General features: G+C 49.1%; 1 protein-coding gene across 1 annotated transcript in view; it reads left to right on the top strand.

The window, feature by feature from the left end:
* The window catches only part of psen2 (presenilin 2), a 43,476-nt gene that overhangs the window by 14,139 nt on the left and 5,363 nt on the right, over positions 1-23,974 (top strand). Inside the window, exons 4-8 of the mRNA XM_072498473.1 lie at positions 11,620-11,687; positions 11,780-12,000; positions 12,840-12,938; positions 14,732-14,809; positions 18,907-19,041. Coding sequence (XP_072354574.1) covers positions 11,620-11,687; positions 11,780-12,000; positions 12,840-12,938; positions 14,732-14,809; positions 18,907-19,041 — 601 coding nt within the window. The remainder of the gene's footprint in view (positions 1-11,619; positions 11,688-11,779; positions 12,001-12,839; positions 12,939-14,731; positions 14,810-18,906; positions 19,042-23,974) is intronic.

A 23,974-nucleotide genomic window follows, 5' to 3' on the forward strand; every position in this document is an offset into this window, starting at 1 on the left:
GATATTTGGTTAATTAAACTCCCCAACATCATCGCTCTATAGTTCTCACACATCTCTGTGATTCCCTGAACATTTGTTCCTCTATGTCAGTCTCACTATTTGGAAGCCTATAGATTACCCCTTGTAGTGTGATCTTATCCTTTTTGTTTTTCAACTCTAATCAAATGGATTCTGTTCTTGCCTTCTCTTTCCAACACTACAATGTCTTCCCTGTCAGTACTGCCACCTCAGCTTTTTTTTAAATTTCGATTTTCTTTGAACACTTTATATCCTTGTTTTTTTAAGCACCCAGTCCTCACCATTTTTGACCCACATTCCCATCATTGCTACTACATTATACTTGGGACGATAAACCATTGACTCCATCACACTGCTGTCCCCTGAGCCCACTCTCATTTTAACAACAAGTACAAGAGGTACATGGACTTCTTTGTCACTCATCTAGACCATGTCTGCTTCCCCCCCCCATTTGCATAGTAGCTATAAAAATATTTGTGGCACAGGGGCTTTGTGGAATTTTTCGAACACGGAAGAGGGAGAGGTGGAAGCAGAAAGGTTGAAACCCCTCCTTTTGGGCAAATCCAACTCCCCACACACCCAAAGTGGAATTTTGTTAATTGGAAACAGGAGCCGGAGACACGGCTCTCACAGTGTAGGACAGATCCAATCAGCTTGCACTCCTGGGTTGGAATATCAGCACCAGGGAGTAGGAATTTAAATGTGCGATCTGGACTTACGGTGGCGACTATGCTGTGAACAGTCGCACATTTAGCAACTCCCACTCTCGGTGTTTTTTTTTAACGGCTTTTAAGCTGGATTTTCGCAGAAATTTTTTCTAATAAAAGTGAGAGGAGGAGGAGAAGGCGACCCCTATCCTATGGAACTACGCTCAAAAAGTAATCGCAAAAAAGGAATTTAAAGCTGGTTGGAAGTGAGGATCTGAGCTTGGTGGCTGCAATGGCAGAGAAGCGAGGTTCGGCTCCGCCGGCTCAATGGTCGATGGATCGGTTGGTTACATACCTGGATGGGAAGTTCAACCGACACCGTAAGGAGTGTGCGGAGGACACAAGGTGGTAGCCTCGATTAGGAGGCTGTCGACCGGGTGGAGGTGACCGTGATGGCCCAGGGACAGTCGATCCAAAAGCTACAGGAGCAGCCCACTGGCACTGCAAATTGGCATTTTACAGGATTGGCAAAAGCGGCAACTGGAAAAGGTGGAAGACCTGGAGAATAGTTCCTGCAGGCAGAACATTCGGATCGTCCGCCTGCCAGAGAGAAAGGAGGGATCAGATGCCGGTGCATATGTTGTGAAGGTGTTTGAGAAAACGATGGGGGCAGAGCCGTTCGGCAGGCCGTTGGAGGTGGACCGGACACACAGGGCACTTATGTGCAAAGCCCAGGGTCGTGAGCCCCCGAGGGCGATGGTGGTGAGGCTGTATCGATTCCTGGACAAAGAACGCATCATGAAATGTGCTAGGGAGATGAAAAGGTCCGTATGGGAAGAAGCCGAGATCCGGGTTTACCAAGACTTGGAAACAGAACTTGCGAAGAGGAGGGCGAGTTTTAATAAAGTTAAAGCGGCCCTCTATGCGAACGGAATAAAATTTGGACTGCTCTACCTGGCCCGTCTTTGGGTAACCTACGAGGACCGAGAACTATAGTTTGGCTCGTCAGAAGAAGTGGCGTTCTTTATGAAAGACAACAACCTGGGGGACCCATAAGAACTTAAAAAAAGAAAAAACTGGTTGCAGCGCACAAAGACTCACGAGAGACGAATAGAGAAGAAGTCGATGAGGCTTTATTAAGCGTGACTCGTTCCCCGCAGTTCAGTAACAGACTGCCTGCGGGGGAGAACTCCTGGTTCTTATACTCCGCCTTCAGGGCGGAGCTAGAGGTCAACAGCCAACCAGGACCCGGGATTTGTCAGCCAATGACATCACGGCTTCACAGTCCCACGTGACCCCTAATGCATACTACCTCATTCACCCCTTGTTAAAAATGAACCCGGCGGGGTGGTGCTTCGCATGGTGGTAGGGGTTTACAAGGCTGGTCCTGGGAGGAAAACTTTTGCATGTCATCACAGTATGTACAGGGTTTTTTTTGTGTTTTGAACTATTTACAGTAGTCGTAAGGGGGAAAAAGAAAAAAAGTTCTTGTTAAAGTCCACAACATTCTAGTGTTACATCGATGCCACGAGTCGGTCGGGCGGTCTGGTCGTCCTTGTCGATCGCCTCGGCCCCGGTGGTGGTGCTTGTTCCAGTGTTGTCGTCTCCGGGAGCCTTACGGTTTCTGCTTCAGCTTCACTTCTGGTCGGGCCTGGGAGGAGGACCGATCCTCCCGGGAAGGGGGCGGTCGCGGGGTGCGACGGTGGCAGGGAGGGGGTGATTGGTGTCGGGGGGGGGGGGGGGTGCGTGTTGCCGGCGGGCGCCAGATCTCGTAGGGAGACCGTGTCCTGTCGGCCGTCTGGGTACTCCACGTAAGCGTACTGCGGGTTCGTGTGGAGGAGGTGAACCCTCTCGACCAACGGGTCCGACTTGTGCGCCCGCACATGTTTTCGGAGCAAGATGGGTCCTGGGACCGCCAGCCAGGTCGGCAGCGACGTCCCAGAGGAGGACTTCCTGGGGAAGACGAGGAGGCGCTCATGAGGCGTTTGGTTTAGTGCTAGTACACAGTAGCGACCGGATGGAGTGGAGAGCGTCCGGGAGGACCTCCTGCCACCGTGAAACTGGGAGGTCCCTGGACCGTAGGGCCAGTAGGACGGTCTTCCAGACCGTGCCGTTCTCCCTCTCTACTTGCCCGTTCCCCCGGGGGTTGTAGCTGGTCGTCCTGCTTGAGGCTATACCGTTGCTGAGCAGGAACTGGCGCAGCTCGTCACTCATGAAGGAGGACCCCCTGTCGCTGTGGACGTATGCGGGGCAACCAAACAGTGTGAATATGGTGTTAAGGGCTTAATTGACTGTGGCCGCTGTCATGTCAGGGCAGGGGATGGCGAAGGGGAAACGGGAGTACTCGTCCACCACATTCAGGAAGTATGTGTTGCGGTCGGTGGAGGGGAGGGGCCCTTTGAAATCCAGACTAAGGCGTTCAAAGGGACGGGAAGCCTTGATCAGGTGCGCACCATCCGGCCTGAAAAAGTGCGGTTTGCACTCTGCGCAGATGTGGCAGTTCCTTGTGACTGTAGGACCTCCTCCACAGAGTAGGGGAGGTTGCGGGACTTTATAAAGTGGTAGAACCGAGACCCCCGGGTGGCAGAGGTCCTCGTGGAGGGTTTGGAGGCGGTTAATTTGTGCGTTGGCACATGTGCCGCGGGATAGGGCATCGGACGGCTCGTTCAGCTTTCCGGGACGGTACAGGATCTCATAGTTGAAGGTGGAGAGCTCGATCCTCCACCTTAAGATCTTGTCGTTTTTAATTTTGCCCCGCTGTGCATTATCGAACATGAAGGCTACCGACCGTTGGTCCGTGAGGAGAGTGAATCTCCTGCCGGCCAGGTAATGCCTCCAATGTCGCACAGCTTCCACTATGGCTTGGGCTTCCTTTTCCACTGAGGAGTGGCGGATTTCTGAAGCGTGGAGGGTTCGGGAGAAAAAGGCCACGGGCCTGCCCGCTTGGTTAAGGGTGGCCGCTAGAGCTACATCGGAGGCGTCGCTCTCGACCTGGAAGGGGAGGGACTCGTCGATGGCGCGCATCGTGGCCTTTGCGATATCCGCTTTGATGCGGCTGAAGGCCTGGCAAGCCTCTGTCGACAGAGGGAAGGTCGTGGTCTGTATTAGGGGGCGGGCCTTGTCTGCGTACTGGGGGACCCACTGGGCGTAATATGAAAAGAACCCCAGGCAGCGTTTTAGGGCTTTTGAGCAGTGAGGGAGGGGGAATTCCATGAGGGGGCGCATGCGTTCGGGGTCGGGGCCTATTATCCCATTGCGCACTACATATCCCAAGATGGCTAGCCGGTTTGTGCTAAAAACGCACTTGTCCTCGTTGTATGTGAGGTTCAAGGCTTTAGCGGTCTGGAGGAATTTTTGGAGGTTGGCGTCGTGGTCCTGCTGATCGTGGCCGCAGATGGTTACGTTGTCGAGCTACGGGAACGTGGCCCGCAACCCCTGTTGATCAACCATTTGGTCCATCTCTCGTTGGAAGACCGAGACCCCGTTTGTGACGCCAAATGGGACCCTTAGGAAGTGGTATAATCGCCCGTCTGCCTCGAAGGCTGTGTATTTGCGGTCACTTGGGCGGATGGGGAGCTGATGGTAGGCGGACTTGAGGTCCACGGTGGAGAAGACCTTTATATTGGGCAATCCGATTGACCGTGTCGGTATGCGGGGGAGAGGGTACGCATCTAGTTGTGTACCTGTTGATGGTCTGGCTATAATCTATGACCATCCTTTGTTTCTCCCCTGTCTTTACTACTACCACCTGTGCTCTCCAGGAACTATTGCTGGCCTGGATTATGCCTTCCTTCAGTAGCCGCTGGACTTCGGACCGAATGAATGTCCGGTCCTGGGCGCTGTACCGTCTGCTCCTAGTGGCGACGGGTTTGCAATCCGGGGTGAGGTTTGCAAACAAGGATGGGGGCTCAACCTTGAGGGTTGCGAGGCCGCAGATAGTGAGTGGGAGTATTGGGCCGCCGAATTGGAAGGTTAGGCTCTGCAGATTGCACTGGAAGTCTAATCCCAGTAATGTGGGCGCGCAGAGTTGGGGAAGGACGTAGAGCCTGTAGTTTTTAAACTCCCTCCCTTGCACCGTTAGGGTCACTATGCAGAAGCCTTTAATCTGTACGGAGTGGGATCCTGCAGCTAGGGAAATCTTTTGCGCACTGGGACGGATGGTCAAAAAACAGCGTCTTACCGTGTCGGGGTGGATGAAGCTTTCTGTGCTCCCGGAGTCGATCAGGCATGGTGTCTCGTGCCCGTTTATCAGCACCGTTGTTGTCGTCGTCTGGAGGGTCCGGGGCCGTGCTTGGTCCAGCGTCATTGAGGCCAGACGTGATCGTAGTGCTTGAGCGTCTTCCTCTAACCCCGTGGGGCCGTCGACACTGGGGTCCGTTGTTGCCGTCCAAGATGGTGATGGGTGTGAACTAAATGGCCGCCCCCATGCATCGCACAGGTCTGGGGGGGTCCCAAGATGGCGGCGCCCCTCCTACCCTCGTGGTGGCCGGGACCCAAACTGTTTGCGCCTGCGGGTCGTAAATGGGGCGCTGGGGGGGGTTGGGGAGCGTTAGAAACGCGCAGGACTCCTTGTTCTCCGGGGACAGCGGCGACCTCCCGGGACCGGCACACAGCCGCGAAATGTCCCTTTTTCCCGCAGCTCTTACAAATCGCTGCGCGGGCCGGGCAGCGCTGCCGGGGTTGTTTCGCCTGGCCGCAGAAATAGCAACGGGCTCCCCCAGGACGACTTGGCGTCTGAACCGCGCAAGCCTGTGGGGTGGGGGTGGGGGGGCGGGTGCGGGTGTTTGTCGCGACGGGGATCCACGGAGCCCAAGGGGCTGCCGCGCGGTCGGGGCCGTAGGCGCGGGCGTTTCGCGCGGCCACATCCAGGGAGGCTGCAAGGGCCCGTGCCTCAGAGTCCTAACGACTCTTTTTCTAAAAGTCTTTGGCGGATTTGGGGAGAGTTCATACCTGCCACAAAAGCATCGCGCATTAACATGTCCGTGTGTTCAATCGCGTTTACCGGCGGGCAGCTGCAGGCCCGTCCCAAAATTAGCAGCGCGGCGTAGAATTCATCTATCGATTCTCCGGGACTTTGCCGTCTCGTTGCGAGTTGGTAGCGTGCGTAGATCTGGTTCACTGGGCGAACATAGATGCTCTTTAGTGCTGCGAACGCCTTCTGGAAATCCTCTGCGTCTTCGATGAGAGGGAAAATTTCCGGGCTTACCCTCGAGTGCAGGACCTGTAGTTTCTGGTCTTCTGTGACCCGGCCGGGGGCCGTTCTGAGGTAGGCCTCGAAACAAGTCTGCCAGTGTTTGAAAACTGCTGCTGAGTTCACTGCGTGGGGGCTGATCCTCAGGCATTCCGGGATGATCCTGAGCTCCATAGTCCTTTAAGCACGCTTAATAACTTGTAGCGCACAAAGACTCACGAGAGACGAATAGAGATGAAGTCGATGAGGCTTTATTAAGCGTGACTCGTTCCCCGCAGTTCAGTAACAGACTGCCTGCGGGGGAGAACTCCTGGTTCTTATACTCCGCCTTCAGGGCGGAGCTAGAGGTCAACAGCCAACCAGGACCCGGGATCTGTCAGCCAATGACATCACGGCTTCACAGTCCCACATGACCCCTAATGCATACTACCACACTGGTCGGTAGCGATTTAAATCACAAAGTTCTGTGGTGCACTGTAACTTGAGTTGCGATGACCGGGAAGAGAAGGATTTCTCTGAGTTATCTAACTTTGACCTTTTATTGTATGTACCAAGGTACAGTTTCTTCCTTTTTTTGTGTGTTTGTAAAAAAAGAAAAAAATGGAGGGGGGTGAAGAAAAGTTCTCAAATTGAGATGTTCTCGGAAGGAAAGACATCTGTCTGAGTTTTTGCATGCATACTTTTTTCTGTCTTTCCATTTATCCTGTTTGTTTTCACTTCCATTGTTTGGGGGTCTGTTTGAAGGTGATGGGATTGATATGATGTTGTACAGGAGGAGGGGTGGGCCGTTGAGCCTAGACCTTAAGTGGATGGTGTGTTTCCTTTCTGTGCTTGGTGCTATTTGAAAACTTATGTTGAGTTGGGGGGTGAATAGGCATTTCGGAGTTTTAACGCTCGATCCAGAGGGCAACGGAGGCTGAAAATTCTGTAAGAAGGCACAGGGAGGAGAAATGTCCAAGTTTGGGAGAAAAACGGCCGTGAAAAAGGGGGTTAATGAAAGTCCGCCGGGGAGTGAAAAAGTCAGCGCAGGAACTGTAAGAAAAGTGGAGGCTGGAGCACCAGGAGAGGCCGCATCGCTCACAGCAGAAAAAATGACCAAGGTGATGGCTGTGGAACTTGAAAAACAGTTCACAAAACACATGGAAGAAGAAGATGGGGGTGGTATTGAAAGTGCTGGTGGAGGAGGCGATTGCCCCGGTGAGGGCGGCGGAATCCAGCACAGCGGCAGAGGTGCGGGAGCAAGGTGAGACACTGAAGGAAGTGGAAGAGGCATTATCGCAGCACAGTGATCAACTCACCTCGATGGGGAAGGAGCTGCGGAGGGTGATAGAGACCAACAAGGGTCTGTGAGCCAAAATGGAGGACCTGGAAAACGGATCCAGGCGACAGAATCTGAGGATTGTGTGTCTGCCCGAAGGGGTGGAAGGCCCGAGGCCGACGGAGTATTTTGCCACGATGTTGGCAAAGCTATTGGGGGAGGGGGACGATCCCTCACGATATGAGCTGGATTGGGCTCATCGGTCATGGAGGCCTGTACCAAAGGCGATTTGCCGAGTGAGCCGCCAAGAGTAGTAATTCTGTGTTTCCGTAGGTATAGTGTGAAGGAGAAAGTCCTGTGCAGGGCAAAGCAGAAGCGGGTGGTGCAGTGGGCTGGAGCTGGTATAAGCATATACCAGGACTTTACGGTGGAGCTGGCGAGGAGGCGGGCTGCCTTCAGCCGGGTGAAGAAGGCACTGTACATCAGTAAGGTGCAGTGCGGCATTGTGTATCCAGCTAAGTTGAGGGTGACCTACGAATCCAAGGACTTTTATTTTGGGACGGCGGAAGCAGCGGAGGAGTTTGCGAAGCCAGAAGGACTGTGGCAGTATTGAAAAATGGTTGTGTACCGATGTAGCCTCATATAACTTTATTTTTCACTGTGTGTTGGTGTATGTACTAAATGAGTCGACGCTGTATATATTTGGACAAAGGAAGAGTTGGGACTTTCATTTGCAATGATGGTTCTTCGGGGCTTGGGTGTGTATGTTGGGGTTGTGTGCGAAAGGGGATTTCTTGGTTTTCCTGGGACCGGGCAAGGGGAAGGAGACCCGGGCGGGGGCCTCCACGCTGGCCGGTATAAGCCGGCCAGTGAACGGGAGTGAGGTGGGGGACGGGGCTGCGGCCATCGGAGCCTGGTAGAACAGGTTCCGGTGAGTCTAGCCAGGGTGAAAAGTTGGGGGAAGGAACCGAGGTTGGGGAGAGGAGTTTACAAGAGGAATTGGAGGGGAGGAGTCTGGGGGGGTGGGGGGTCTACAATTCATGGGTGTCATTCACTGTACTCTTTCAGGGATTGGATGGCATTGAATATTAGGGGGTTGGGGGGGTGGACTGTATATGTCAATGGTGACCATAGGCGATTCCTGATTCCTTTTTCTTTTTTCCTTTTTTGTCCACCTTGGGAGCGTTTGTTTTATTTGATGCTTTTATTGTCCTGTGGGCCGTTGTTTGGGGGTTGGTGGGATCGTTGTTGTTGATAAGGGGATTGACATTGTATTCGTTACCGTTTACTGTTTGTGGGTGGGGTGTAAATATTGAAGAAAATGTGAAAATGGAGAATAAAAATATATTGTTTAAAAAAAAAGAGTTGTTGGTGGTGAGGGGGGGAGGGGGGGGTGTTGAAGATCCAGCAGCCGGTAGAATCCTAGGCGCCATGGTGCAACCTGTTAGGCTAGCTGGTAAGGCTGGTTCACTGGAGCGAAGTGGGGGTGAGCTGAAAGTGGTGGGGCGGGGGGAGGGGTGGAGGAGGAGTTTGAGTTGCCGGGTGGGAACAGATTCTGGTACCTGCAGGTATGGGATTTTGTCCGGAGGCAGGTTCCAAGCTTTCCTCGCCTCTCCCTGAGGGGACTACAGGATAAGGTGATGTCAAAAACTGGTGTTGGAGAGGGGAGGATTTCAGAGATATACAAGGAGTTGATGGAGTGGGGGGCCCTGATCAGGGAGGTGAAGCGGAAGTGGAAAGAGGAGCTGGGAAGAGAGCTGGAAGTGGAAAAGTGGGAAAAAGCCTTGAAGAGAGTCAATTCATCCTCGTCCTGTGCCAGACTTAGCCTGGTCCAGTTCAAAGTGGTCCGTAGGGCCCACATGATGGTAGCTCGGATGAGCAGGTTCTTTGACGAGGTGGAGGACAGATGTGGGTGGTGTGGGGGTAGCCCGGCTAACCACGTACATATGTTCTGGGCATGTCTGAAGTTGAGGGGATTCTGGCAGGGATTTGCGGACGTTATGTCAGAAGTCCCGGAAGAGAGGGTAACTCAGAGTCCAGAACTGGCAATATTTGGGGTATCGGATGATCCGGGGGCCAAGGGGGGGAGGGAGGCCGATTTCCTGGCTGCCTTCTCCCTGGTGGCCCGGAGACGGATTTTGCTGGGATGGAGGGACTCGGAGCCCCCGAAGTCAGGAGTGTGGGTCAGCGATATGGCAGGGTTTCTCAGTCTGGAGAAAATCAAGTTCGCCTCGAGAGGATCAATACAGGGGTTCGACCAGAGATGGCAGCCGTTCATCGATTTCTTCAAAGAAAATTGAATGTCAGCAGTAAGAGGGAGGAAGAAAATAGGAGGCAAGGCAGTATTAGATAAGGACAGGGAACTCCGTATACGGGTATTTAGGGAATAGAGCGTGGGCAGTACGGGACATTGTTTTTTAGGTTTTTGCATGTGTCGGCCCACGTGGTTGTTTAAGAAATGTTAATGTGTTAAACTGTGAAAATTACAAATGCTTCAATACAATATTTTCTAAAAGAAAAGTTTGATCTTGTGGGCTACGCTTTACCCATGTGATATTATGGGCTGTGATAATACATGCTGTGGCTCAGTGGGCAGCATTCTCACCTCTGAATTATAAGGTTCAAGTGGGATCAAGTCCCACTCGAAACACATAACAAGAACAGAAATTCCTGGAAATATTCAGCAGGTCAGACAGCATGTGTGGAGAGAAACAGTTGACATTTCAGATCAACGATGACCCTTCAGAATGATGAAGGGTCAACCTGAAACATTAACTCTGTTTCTCCCTCCACAGATGCTGCCTGACCTGCCAAATATTTCCATTTTCTGTTCTTATTTCAGATTTCCAGCATCTGTAATATTTTACACTAGTACTTGTGTAGACTGATGGTCCCAGTTCCGTACTGAAGGATGCTGTGCTGTTAGAGGTACCATCTTTTAGATGAGACATTAAGTTGAGGACATCTCTGATGAATATAAAGAAATCTGTGTCCTGGCAATTTTTTATCCTCCAATTAACAGGGGCTGGTTTAGCACACTGGGCTAAATCGCTGGCTTTTAAAGCAGACCAAGGCAGGCCAGCAGCACGGTTCAATTCCCGTACCAGCCTCCCCGAACAGGTGCCGAAATGTGGCGACTAGGGGCTTTTCACAGTAACTTCATTGAAGCCTACTTGTGACAATAAGCAATTTTCATTTCATTTCATTTTCATTTCAACATTATAAAAAATTCAGATTATCTGACCATCAGCACATTGCTGATGGTGGGAGCTTACAGTGTACAACCTGACAGCTGTGTTTCTTACATTACAACAGTGACTGCACTTCAAAAGTTACTTACTTAACTGTAAAGCATTTGGGACAAACTGATGCTGTGTGTAGATCATGTTTTATGGGTTATTGGAAGCTGTGGGTTGTGTTCAGTTATGTGTTGGAGATTATGTCGACCATGTAAAGGGGTTGGCACAAAACTCCACAAAATACTGCAGTTATTCTTGGTATATTGTGAGCGTTCCATTCCCAGTAAAGTGGCCAGCGAGTTCTTTAGCCTCACCTTTAGATGTAATGGTGGAACTACCTTGGGCGTGAGTCACTTGCTCTCTGCAGGGCTAATGATGGCAGAAGCAGCTTAGTGCTCTACATTGGGAAGATGGTCTGTCTGTGGTGCTGCTTCAGACAGGACCTCAATTGTGTCCTTTACCCTCTGTCGGTAGCACAACAATCGGGGATCTTCTTTGTCATAAAGCAAATACACCAAGGGAAGTTTAGTATCTCCGTGCTAATGCACTGAGCTTATTTATATGTTCTATGCAAAGTTCTAAACAAGGCTTTTATATCACTGTATGAGAACAAAGCTCACATTCAACCTGCTCTTCACTAGCATGGCATCAGACTAACCGCATTAAAGTCTTATGACAGATCAGATACATGCAGTACAACACAGCAATAGCAAGTAATAACTTGCATTTACAGGATGTCCTAAAGTGGCTTTATTGGTCACCCTCGCATCTTGATTTGATTTGATTTATTGTCACATGTACCGAAGTACAATGAAAAGTATTTTTCCGCGGCCAAGGGAACGTACATAGTAGACAAAAGAAGAAGAATCGACAGAGTACATTGACAAATGGTACATTGACAAACCGAGTCAGAAGATCATGGGTTCAAGCCCCAATCTAGGAAGAAAGTGTCTTTTCCCCCAGTGTCCTCGGAGATATTTATCACTCAGCCACCATGAAAAGAGGTGATCTGGACATTTTTACATTGCTGTGTGCAAATTGGCTGCTGCATTTCCTACATTCTAACAATAAATGCTCTCCACTAGTACTTCCGGTGCGGGGGGGGGGGGGACTGAACCTGTCACAGGACTTGGTGCACTTGGAATATGATGTCATGCTAGGGTTGAAAAAAGTGAGGTTTTTCCTCACTGATTCTCTACTGGTTCAGAAGCAGGTAGAACAAATGCCCCAAGACTGTTGCCTAACCAGTGTGCTCATATTTTCCAGTTTATTCACGGATGGCTGATTCTCTCCTCTCTCCTGTTGCTTTTTCTCTTCACGTACATCTACCTGGGGTATGTATTTGCACTTTTTTGCTCCCAATTCTACTCCAGCTTTTGCCCCTTGTACTTTTCTGTGATTACAACTCAGTTTGTCTCCTGTCTAGTGAAGTGTTTAAGACGTACAATGTGGCTATGGACTACCCCACGCTCATCCTAATCATTTGGAACTTTGGAGCAGTGGGAATGGTGTGCATTCATTGGAAGGGACCTTTGCAGCTCCAGCAGGCTTATCTCATCATGATCAGTGCACTGATGGCCCTGGTCTTCATTAAGTACCTCCCTGAATGGTCAGCTTGGGTCATTCTTGGCGCAATATCTGTTTACGGTATGTGTAAAGCTTGCAAAATAGATACTCGGGTTGGACAAACACACAGCGTTTACCTTTCAAGTTATCACTTGATCAAGGGCAGGACTTTTTAACCAAAAGTAAATGATGGATAGAGAGCATGTATAACAAAGTGTAACACATAACTATAACTATTGGACCTGAAGAGGTTGCCACAGCTATGAAAACACCATATTTTTTGGGGGTGTTTACCATGGCTCAGTGGGTAGCACTGTCACTTCTGAATTGGACTTCTGGGTTCAAGTGCCGGTCCTGAGGCCTGGCGTACAATCCAGACTGATGCTCCCAGCTCACTGCTGAGTGAGTGCTGCTTAATAAACTTATATTTATTAGCATAAAGTATCAACACAGGCTGGTTGGGCTGAGCGCTGCTCTAATTGTTAGTCTGTAATGCTGTTGTGTCAGAGGGTGCCGTCTTTCAGAGGAGACATTTGAGCAACGTCACCATCTGCACTAGCGGGCTGGGCAACAAGAGGTGGGGAACCCTCTCCGATGTCCTGGCCAATATTTATCCCTTCACTTATGCCTGACATAAATAAACTGCTGCATTTCCTACATTACAACAGTGACTACTTTTAAAATACTTCTTTGTAAACACTCTCTGATTGTGTGGTCACACCGCAGAAATTGAAATTTTTCTTTATTGATCACCTGAATGTCTGGAGCATGGAAATCAAAGCAGCATACTAGATAATATCACCATTAACAACTCTATAAGAGAGATCACATGCGCATGATATTGATGACTGTTGTATAAGTTAGTTTTAATTATGAGATAAATTTTATTATGATGCTTCATTCTTTCTGTTTTTCTGCAGATCTTATAGCAGTGCTGTGCCCGAAAGGTCCCCTGAGGATGCTTGTCGAAACAGCCCAGGAAAGGAATGAACCAATATTTCCTGCCTTAATATATTCCTGTAAGTGCACTTTTTAATTTCAATATCACACTTTGATGATTTTCAACCAAACATCGCATTTGATTGGAAAGGAAGGAAACACCTTCAAATAGGAGAGAGCATGACGAAGACTAGTGGGGTTCAGTGCAATAGAGATGGAGTTGGAGGGGGGGGGGGTTTGGAGTTCAGTGCAATGGAGATGGAGTGGGGGGGGGGATTTTGGAGTTCAGTGTAATAGTGATGGAGTGGGGGGATTTGGGAGTTCAGTATAATAGAGATGGATTGGGGGGGATTTGGGGGTTCAGTGTAATAGAGATAAGGTTGGGATGTTGGGGTTCATTGTATTAAAGATGGGATGTTGGGGTTCAGTGTATTAGAGATGGGTTGGGGTTCAGTGTATTAAAGATGGGATGTTGGGGTTCAGCATAATAGAGGTGAAGTGGGGGTGCTGCGTTTCACTGTACTAGAGATGAAGTGGGGGGGGTGTTACATTTCCGTGTAATAGAGATGTAATTGAGTTTTTGAGGTTAATTGTAATAGGGATGGAGTTGGAATTTAGAGGTTCCGTGTAATAGCGATGGGAATTGGGATTTTGAACTTGTGCAATAGAGATGAGGTTGGGATGTTGGAGTTCAGTATAATAGAGATGGGATGTTGGGGTTCTGTGTAATAGAAATGTAATTGAGATTTTGAGATTCATTGTAATAGGATGGAGTTGGAATTTTGGGGTTCAGTGTAATAGGGATGGAGTTGGTATTTAGAGGTTCAGTGTAATAGAGATGGAGTGGAGAATGTTAGGGTTCACTAATAGATGGAGTTGGGATTTTGGGGTTCAGTGTAATAGGGATGGAGTTGGGATTTTTGGGGTTCAATGTAATAGAGATGGAGTTGGGATTTTGGGGGTTCAAAATCATAGAGATGGAGTTGGGATTTTGAGGTTCAGTGTAATAGGGATGGAGTTGGGGTTTTTGGGGTTCAGTGTAATAGAGATGGAGTTGGGATTGTTGGAGTTCATATTGTAATACTCTGGAGTTGGGTTTTGGGGTTCAGTGCAATAGGGATGGAGTTGGGGGATTTGGGGTTCAGTGTCAAAGAGATGGAGTTTAGATTTTTGGGGTTCAGTGTGATAGAGATGGAGTTGGGATTTTGGGGTACAGTGTAATCGAGATGGAGTTGGGGTTGTTGGAGTTCATATTGTAATACTCTGGAGTTGGGTTTTGGGGTTCAGTGCAATAGGGATGGAGTTGGGGGATTTTGTAATAGAGATGAAATAACTATGACTGGTGCACAGGAAGGTAGCAGGAGTGCTTGTTTGGAGTTTGTTGGCACCAATATATTGGTCTCTCTGTTTGGCTGGGTTCATTGAATTCATATCTAGTTGCATTTCTTTTTTTTTGAAATTTAGAGTACCCAATTATTTTTTTTCCAATTAAGGGGCAATTTAGCGTGGCCAGTCCACCTAACCTGCACATCTTTGGGTTGTGGGGTTAAACCCACGCAGACACAATGTGCAAACTCCACACAGACAGTGACCCAGGGCTGGGATTCAAACCCAGATCCTCAGCGCCGTAGTCCCAGTGTTAACCACTGCGCCACGTGCCGGCCTTAGTTGTATTTCGAAGGTTGATTCTGTAATTCATCTCCTTGTGAGGTGTTACATGACAGAATTTTTTGAGATACTTTGTGCAGGAGCGTCAGATCTCAGACCCCGCCTGTAGGCTCTCGAATATGACCAAAATGTGAGAACAAGTCAAACTTGCCTTGACCTGAACAAGTGGACACTGTGCCGTAACCACCTTTCTTTTTCTCTGCAGCCACCATGGTTTGGTTGGTGTCGATGGCAAAGCGAGATGTGGACACTGAGGAACATCTAAGCAAGACCTGTAATGCAGGTTGGTGTTAGACTGGTGTTGAATGAATCACAGTAAGGTACTTGGATCCCAGCGGGGTGGACTCTTGCTGTATAAGGTTATCTCAATCACCACATACTAATCATGAGTTATCATGCAGCAGGTAGGGAAAGCATTCAGCCCACACTGCTTGTGCTGGCTTCTTGAAATAACTGTCTCCAAATACTCCTGACAAAGTGGTGGTGATCCATCTTGAACCATTGTAGTCTGTGCGGTGAAGATGCTCACTGGAGTAGGAGGGAGATATGCAGCTTATCAAGCCTATATGCCATTCAATTAGATCATAGTTGATCTGTATCTTCACTTTATTTACCCACCTTTTTCCCTGACCCTGAATACTCTTGCCAAACAATCAACCTGATTAAAATTTTCACTGGATTCCCAGCCTCATCAGGTATTTGTCGGGGGAAAGTTCCAGATTTCTGCCACCCTTTGTATGAAGAACTGCTTCCTGGCATCACCCCTGAAGGGCCCAGCTCCAATTTTAAGGTTAACATACATAGATTAACATAGTACATACAGTGCAGAACAAGACCATTCGGCCCATCGCGTCTGCACCGACCCATTTAAGCCCTCACTTCCACCCTATCCCCATAATCAATAACCCCTCCTAACCTTTTTGTTTTTGGACACGAAGGGCAATTTAGCATGGCCAATCCACCTAACCTGCACGTCTTTGGACTGTGGGAGGAAACCGGAGCACCCGGAGGAAACCCACGCAGACACTGGGAGAACGTGCAGACTCCGCACAGACAGTGACCCAAGCCGGGAATCGAACCTGGGACCCTGGCGCCGTGAAGGCACAGTGCTAGCCACTTATGCTACCATACTGCCCCTTATTATGACCCCTTGTTCTGGTTTCTGCCCCGAGGAAATAGTTTCTCTCTATCTACCTAATCAACATTTTTAATCACCTTTAATGATCCCCCGGCGGGGGGTCGGAGAATCTCACCCAAGGTCTTTACTCAGAGAGTAGTAAGGGCGTGGAATGCCCTGCCTGCAACAGTAGTGGACTCGCCAACACTAAGGGCATTCAAATGGTCATTGGATAGACATATGGACGATAAGGGAATAGTGTAGATGGGCTTTAGAGTGGTTTCACAGGTCGGCGCAACATCGAGGGCCGAAGGGCCTGTACTGCACTGTAATGTTCTATATTCTATATCTTCCTAACTCGGATAAATGTCGGCAATTCCTTCAACTTCACTGGACCAAAATCCTGAAACTCCCCATTAACAGCCACTATGGGAATGTCAATACTAAGTCCAACAGCAGTGACTGAAGAAGATTTACCACCTCCTTCTCAAGGAATACGAAGTGATGCGCAATAAATGCCAGAAATGCTCAAATCTTGTGTCCTTTTGAAAATCAGTTATTATTTGCAGAAGGAAAATTGGTAGACAGGAGTGTTGAAATAGCTGAAGTTGAAAGAGACCGGTGTCGATAAACACCTTGAGTTTGAAAAGGAAAATCTGGCTACGAGAGGAGAGTTCACATGACCGTGCTGGATCCCATTTGATTAAATTCATGGTAGAAAACCCATCTGGTTCTGCAAAGGAGATATTCCGTGGCAATCTGCCAGAATGTTGTGTGCATAGCTACGGAACTGGGAAGAGTTAAAGCTTTAAATTATATAGGTGGAATCAGGCAATTCAAACTAGCGAAAGGAAAATTTAGGACAGAAATTCTTACACCCAGGCGTGTGCGCACCACGCACAGTGATCAACATGAGGATCAGACCCGTAGAGATTGGATTGGATTGGATTGGACTTGTTTATTGTCACGTGTACCGAGGTACAGTGAAAAGTATTTTTCTGCGAACAGCTCAACAGATCATTAAGTACATGAGAAGGAAATAAAAGAAAATATATAATAGGGCAACACAAGGTATACAATGTAACTACATAAGCACCGGCATCGGATGAAGCATACAGGGGTGTAGTGTTAATGAGGTCAGTACATAAGAGGGCCGTTTAGGAGTCTGGTAACAGCAGGGAAGAAGCTATTTTTCAGTCTGTTCGTGCGTGTTCTTGAGACTGTTCGTGCGTGTGTGATAGGGGAAATGAGAAAATAAACTGGAATCATTTGGCCAATAGTTGTATGCTGGGGGCTGGTTTAGCTCAGTTGGCTGGACAGCCAGTCGGTGATGCGAGGCCAACAGCATGGGTTAAATTCCCGTACCGGCTGAGGTTGTTTATGAAAGCCCCGCCTTCTTAACCTTGCCCCTCGCCTGAGATGTGGTGATCCTCAGGTTAAATCACCACCAGTCAGCTCTCCCCGTCAAAGGGGAATGCAGCCTATGGTCATCTGGCTTTGATTAAAGAGTCATCCAGACTCAATGTTAGCTGCCTTCTCTCTCCACAGATGCTGTTGGACCTGCTGACGTTGTTCAGTATTTTCTGTTTTTGTTTCCGATTCCAGCATCCGCAGTAATTTGCTTTTATTTATGGTCATCTGGGACTATGGCGACTTTACTTTTTTTAGTTGTATGCTGCAAAGAAGAGGTTGCAGGAGGAACGTTCAGCTTTTGTGTTATTACGATAATGAAAATTAAGGTGCCGTCTGCGATGAGTAATTTTACAACACCCCTTGGTGTGGCTGAGCTTCAAGAGGAGCAGTATAACCCAAATCCTGAAAACGGTATTTAGTGTCAGTGAGGTGGGTCAGCTGGGCTCCAAGCATTACCATGGAAATAATATTGGTTTGACCTTAATTCTCAAAGATTGCTTCAAAGGCTTCAAAACAAGCACAATCTTGAGAACGAGCGGTGTCACTCGGTGAGGAGAATAAAAACCTGGCGCAGTCTCTGGGGGCTTCCTGCCTGCTCCTGTGTCTATGTTCCAGGTCACATTCTGTCTGCCATGGCAAAACCAATAGAATCAATCTGCCAATAACTAGCGTCTACTTGCTGCCGAATGAAGAGATCATTTAGTGATAGGATTTGTCTTTCCCAGACATCGATGCTGGATCCTCTTGCTCATTGTGCACTAACCACTCCAAAAACTTTTAGGATTATGAGAAAAGAGTAGAGTGCAGAGGTGGGAGTTGAGACTAATTGGATAGTTCTCTCAAATATTCAGCACCGGCAGGATGGGCTGAAGAGCATCCTTCTCCTGTGCTGTACGGTTCTGTAAAATGTTCCCCTCGGAACGCACACAACTGAGGAGTGTGTTCCCGAATATCTGCTCACCCAACCACCACACCCCTCTCCCCCGGGATATTTTCTTTAAAAGGATGCCTATAAATCTACCTTTTATAGAAGGAAGGAATTCATGGCTTTGAGAACAGGTGAGGAGGAATGTGTGCAGACTCTCTACTTGTCATAGAAGATCATAGAACCCATACAGTGCAGAAGGCTACTCTGCCCATTGAGTCTGCATTGACCTTCCGAGAGAGCACCCAACCATACCCTATCACTGGAACCTAACCTGCACATCTTTGGATTGTGGGAGGAAACCGGAGCACCCGGAGGAAACCCCCGCAGACACTGGGAGAACATGCAAACTTCACACAGACAGTCGCCCAAGGCCGGTGCTGAACCCGGGTCCCTGGCGCTGTAATGCAGCAGTGCTAACCACTGTGCCACCATGCCACCCTCATGTCCGGGAGCTCATGCTGCAGAGTTTGAAACCCAGACTCAATTGGTTTGTCAGTAGTAGCAGAGGTTGCCAATGCCCCAGGATTGTCTTGGGAGTCCCCAGGAGCTGACGGGGCTCTGCTGCCAGCAGAAAGCCCAGGAGAAAAGCCTGGGGATGTTTGAAATAAATCGTGCTCTTTGGACATGTTTGTTTAAAAGTTATAAAATATTAGAATGGGGGAGAAAACCTGTTCGATTTACTTTCCGATTGCCTGTGGGAAAGTGGGGCATTGCGCGGATAGACCAATGGGTGATCAGTGACCAGTGTGGGAGCTGGGCAATTGGAGGCAAGTGAACAATATGATGATAACCTCTAGGGAAATGTCTAGCCAAAGTTCGCAACTTGACTGCACAGGTGGAATTTTTTATTTTTATTGGGAGTTTTTAGCTGGCATTCTTTCATTCAGCTTGGGTGCTGACTTCTTTTTGCTTTTCTGTCTAGACAATTATCCCGAAGTGGAGGTTGAGGCAAATAACCATGCTGTCCAAGGATTGGATGATGTTTCTGATATGCCTCAGACGCAAATCCAAGGGGTGCACCATTCAGCTGCCGGAGGAGAGGAATTGGAGGAAGAAAGTATGTGACCTGGTGCTGCTCATTTATCGATCCTTCCCCCAGCCCCTCAAATCCCTTTACTTTACATGGCCATTGGCGACTGTGCCTACAACCTTTTGAGAATTCCCTCCATAGGATCTCTCCACCTCTTTCTCTTCTTTAAGACCCTCAATAAACCCATCTCTTTAACCAAGCTCTTGATTATCCCTACTAATATCCCCTCCTTTGGTGCCAGTTACTGACTGATTACGATCCTGTGAAGCACCATGACTTATTTTCCTATGTTAAAGACGCTACAGAAATGCAAGTTGTTATCCAGCAAAGTCTCCACCTGGCTTAATGGCACTGTCACCACTGATTCACAAGGTTATTTTCCAGCTGAGACATTAAAGTAGGGTTGGACATAAAAGATCTCCCTCCCACTGGCATTATTGGATAAAAAGTAGAGGAATTATCTTGGCCAACATTCCTCCCTCAAATAGCTTGGTATCAAACAAATGTTAACACCGAACTGACTCCAAAGCATCGGGTTCCTTAGCTAACAGGTTGGACCCTGACTGTATCAAATCACATCAGATTCAACAAAATCACTTCACATTGGCACTGCAGTGGTAGTATGTGTGCACCTCACCCCCCCCCCCCCCCCCCCCCCAAATATAATTTCATTAACCTTAACAGTTCCTCACTCCACTATATGGCTGTAAAAGGAAATTTACTCTGTTAAAAATATAAGCATAAATACATGAATGATATCTCGGCTCAATTACAGCAGCGCGGTAGACCGTACACTGAACAGGGTGATATAATATATATGAATGGGCTATTGATGGTCTATTGGTCTAATTGGATATTGTTCGAATCCACACGAGTCTCCTCCCATTCTCCTATATGTCACCTTATCAGAATATCGAGCCAGAAGTGCCAAAAGGGTGACCCATCTCTGCCTCCTATTCAGATTCCCAGCATCGTATATACCAGTCTTCAGTCAATTTTGATTCACTCCACGATATCAAGAAACCGCTGAATGATTGGATACTGCAAGGGCTAGGGACCCTGACCAACATTTTGGCAATGGTACTGAAGACCTGGGCTCCAGAACTAGCCGTGTCCTTAGCCAAGCTGTTCCAGAACAGCCACAACGCTGGCACCGATTGGGCAATATAGAAAATTGTCCAGGTATACCCTGTCCACAAAAAGCAGGCCAAATCCAATCAAGCTAATTACTGCCCCATCCGCCTACTCTTGACCATTGGGAAAGTGATGAAAGGAGCTCTTTATGACCTTCTGACCGTATTACAGCTTTGGTTCAAACATGGACAAGAGTAGTAAGGTGTGAGTGGCTGCCCCTGACATCAAGAGAGCATTTGAATTTGACTGTGGCGTCAAGGAGCCCCTGACAAAATTGAGTCAATGGGAATTGGGGAGGGGGGATATTCTCCACTGGTTTGATTCATTCCTAACAGAAAGGAAGATGGTTGTGGTTGTTTAAGGTTAATAATTTCAGTCCCGAGACATCACTGCAGGGGTTCCTCCAGATAGTGTCCTGGTCCCACCTGTGGTGTTGGGTGCTCTGGTGCACAGATGAGCCAACACAGTTGTATGTGGTACAACTCTATTTTATTATAACTCTTATAATACAGTTCGTTCTGGATACTCTGCACGTGCTGTCTCCCTGAGTGTGTTTGGCAATAGATGTGTCCTGGTTCTCCCCTGCAGCTAATACTGACCACCGGGGGTCGTGTCTGTGCTTTTATATCTTTCTGTCATTGGTTGTGGTGTTGTGTGTTCTGATTTGTCTGTTGGTGTGTCTATCATGATGTGTGTGTTTGAATATCATGACATCCCCCCTTTTTACAAATATATGTGCCTACGTGGTTATAAATATAATTGTGTCGTGAGTGCATCTAAGAGTGTGTGTGTGTGTTGTGTACAGCGTGTGTATATGACGTAACTATTTACATGGGGCGATGTCGGGTGCGTCACACTAACAAGGTTGTACCATAACAAAACTTGGATGCGAGAGAAAAAAAACTTGAACATTGGTCTGGTCAGACGATATCTGGAACAATAAACAACAACAGGTTATAATACAGAAGTGTTTGACTTTTTGAACGTATGAACAGCGTTATAAGTCCAGTCTAATGGGTGACCGCCTCAAGAATGGGCTGGTCCTCAAGCCGGTTCAGCTGTGGAGATTTGGGGTCACACTGGTTCACCCTGGACTGTTGGAGGTGATGCTGTTGCCGAAGTCTCTACTTTACCATTTGTTGTACTTCGTGCAGTGCTTGGTTTTTTCATTCGTGCAAATATAACATTCAACATCTTTGTTAGTGGTGCCCTGGCTGTGGTTTGGTTCTGGTGGCGATGGAAGGGGCATGATCCGTGGCATCTCCACGAAGTCATCCTTGGGAACCAGTGGAGGATCCGGCGTGTGCGTACGGTGCAGTTGCGAGCGTGGAAGGCGGCACAAAGCCCGCTGATTGCGCCTACGCACCAATCCATCCGCCCTGCATGCCAGGAACAAGGTGGAGTCTGTTTTCTTTTTATGTTTGTGGTGGACGGCATCTTGTAGCCGATGGGTCGTTGCCATCGAAGTAGCACCATCACTAATATCATGCAAGGCGATGACTGTGCCAGATGTGGAAGTTGGCCGAGACCGTGTACGCTGGTTCCGGCCACCTGCTGTGCCGGAAGGGCGACTCCGCAGAGAAACGTCGAAGCATGTCGCCTTGGAGAGAGAATTGTTGCTCGCATCAACGTCTGGCGATGGCGCGAATTGGTGTGTCCATCTTGGACCGCCGGTGCTGGTTGCCACTGCCGACCCAGTGGGACTGCCACGCGATCCATTCCCTGTCGCCGTGGCATCTGCCGTCACCCTGAGCGTGCCATCACCGAGGCCGCGACACCGCCCGTCCGGAGCAAGGTCTGGCGTGCGCAAATCAGAGTCGGCGCTTGGCTGCTCCCCATCTGGAGTCCGGTCTGCCTTCCGTCGATGCCCCCCGTCCGGAGTCCCAACAGGTTCACTGGAGGCAGCCGAGATTCCCTGAAGCTGCACTTCTGGAGTCGGAACATGCAGGAATGCACCAACCAGTGGAGAGGCTCGAGCCATCGAGGGTGGAAGCGGTGCGCCGCCACCGCAGTCGTCAGTGGTCCCACCGTGATCGTCGAGTGCCTCGGTACGCACTAGGCGAGGTCTGTCACCTTGCACCTTTTGCATGGGAAGTGGGATGCTGTCGTCACTCGTCTCACATCCCGTGGATAGATCGTCATTAGCAGCTTGCTGTTCACTAGGGTTGGGTAAATTGTCAGAGTTTTCATCTGGTGGTGCACACCATGTCGGTGGACTGTCATTGTCTTTCCATTGTCCTTCATTTGGGCTTTTCTTCTTCGGGCTTGGACGAGGCGATTCCTTTGGCTTGTCTTCAGTTGGGCTTGAACAGTCTTCAGCGCTGTGCCCTTCATTGTAGCATGAGAGACCGTCATGGTCATGCTGCTGTGTAGTGGAGCATGGTAGGCTGTTATAGCCTTCTTGCTGTTCACGTGAGCATGGCAGACTTGCATCGTCTGCCGCTGGTTGGTCAGGAGAGGTTGCTAGACCCTCATGGTCTTGTTCCTGCAAGGACTGCGCTCTGGAGTCTTGCGTTCCTTCCATCGTGGAGTCCGTCCACGAGCTCTCTGTGGAGGCTTGTGACACTGGAGTCACTTCTTGTTCGTGCAAGGACTGCGCTCTGGAGTCTTGCGTTGCTTCTATCGTGGAGGCTGTCCACGAGCTCTCTGTGGAGGCTTGTGACACTGGAGTCACTTCTTGTTCGTGCAAGGACTGCGCTCTGGAGTCTTGCGTTGCTTCTATCGCGGAGGCTGTCCACGAGCTCTCTGTGGAGGCTTGTGACACTGGAGTCACTTCTTGTCCGTGCAAGGACTGCGCTCTGGAGTCTTGCATTTCTGCAATTGTGGAGTCTGTCCACGAGCTTGCTGTGGAAGCTTGTGACACTGGAGTCACTTCTGGTTCATGCGAGGACTGCACTCTGGAGTCTTGCATGTCTTCTTTCATAGAGTCGGGAACGTTGAGTGGGACGTGGACCACGCTCTGTGTGGCAGCAGGGCACTCTCCGTGTGCTTGCACCGCTCCCTGTCTGTTAATGTCAGGCTGCAGCATCATCCGGTACTGATAAGTTGGAACGTCATATCTGCTGGATTGAAGATCCTCAAATCCGAAAAATGAATCCGCATCTGCGTCGGATTCAATGTGGGGGCCGCCAATGTGCAACACGAAAGGTTCATCCGAGTCATAGTCATATAGGACCACGGAGCTATCATTGGGCTCGCGAGGTCCGGAAACACTGTAAAAATCGTCATCGAAGTATTCAAGGTCGGAATCATCGGCTTGTGCGTAGGTAACTGCTTGTCGGAGGGTTCTTCGGAGGTCAAATTCATCTCCTGGGTCAATTTGCGGCACTGTGCTGTCATTCCAGGTGAGGGAAGGTTGTTTTACAGCTTTAACAGATTTTTGTTTTTTTGATTTGGGACGTTTCCCTTTTAAATTGGATTTGGGACATTTCCCTTTTAAATTGGTGCAGTCTGGGGCCTCTGACATCCTGACGCTCGGTATGTAGCACGTAGGAAGCGACTGCGCATGCTCAGATCGCTGTTCCTTTACCGATGGCCGTTTTCTTGACTGCGCATGCGCAGCATCTCGCGCATGCGCAAACAAAACTTCCGGTTCTGCGCACTGCTCGCGCAACTGTGCTAGCGTTATACCTTTAGCAAGATGGCCGCCGACCTCGACCCAGCCTTCTCTCAGGCCCGGGATTTCGGGCTCCGGGATCCCAGCCACGAGGTGAGTACTGCAGCTTTTCTTACCTTTTCAGTGCCCATTGGATTGCGTATTCTTCACAGTACTTGGAGAATTTGCCCAGGACTGCCTGGTAATCGTACCTTTGCTGCCTCCTGAAGA

This window comes from Scyliorhinus torazame, chromosome 4 (genome assembly GCF_047496885.1).
Source record: "Scyliorhinus torazame isolate Kashiwa2021f chromosome 4, sScyTor2.1, whole genome shotgun sequence".
Classification (NCBI taxonomy): Eukaryota; Metazoa; Chordata; class Chondrichthyes; order Carcharhiniformes; family Scyliorhinidae; genus Scyliorhinus; species Scyliorhinus torazame.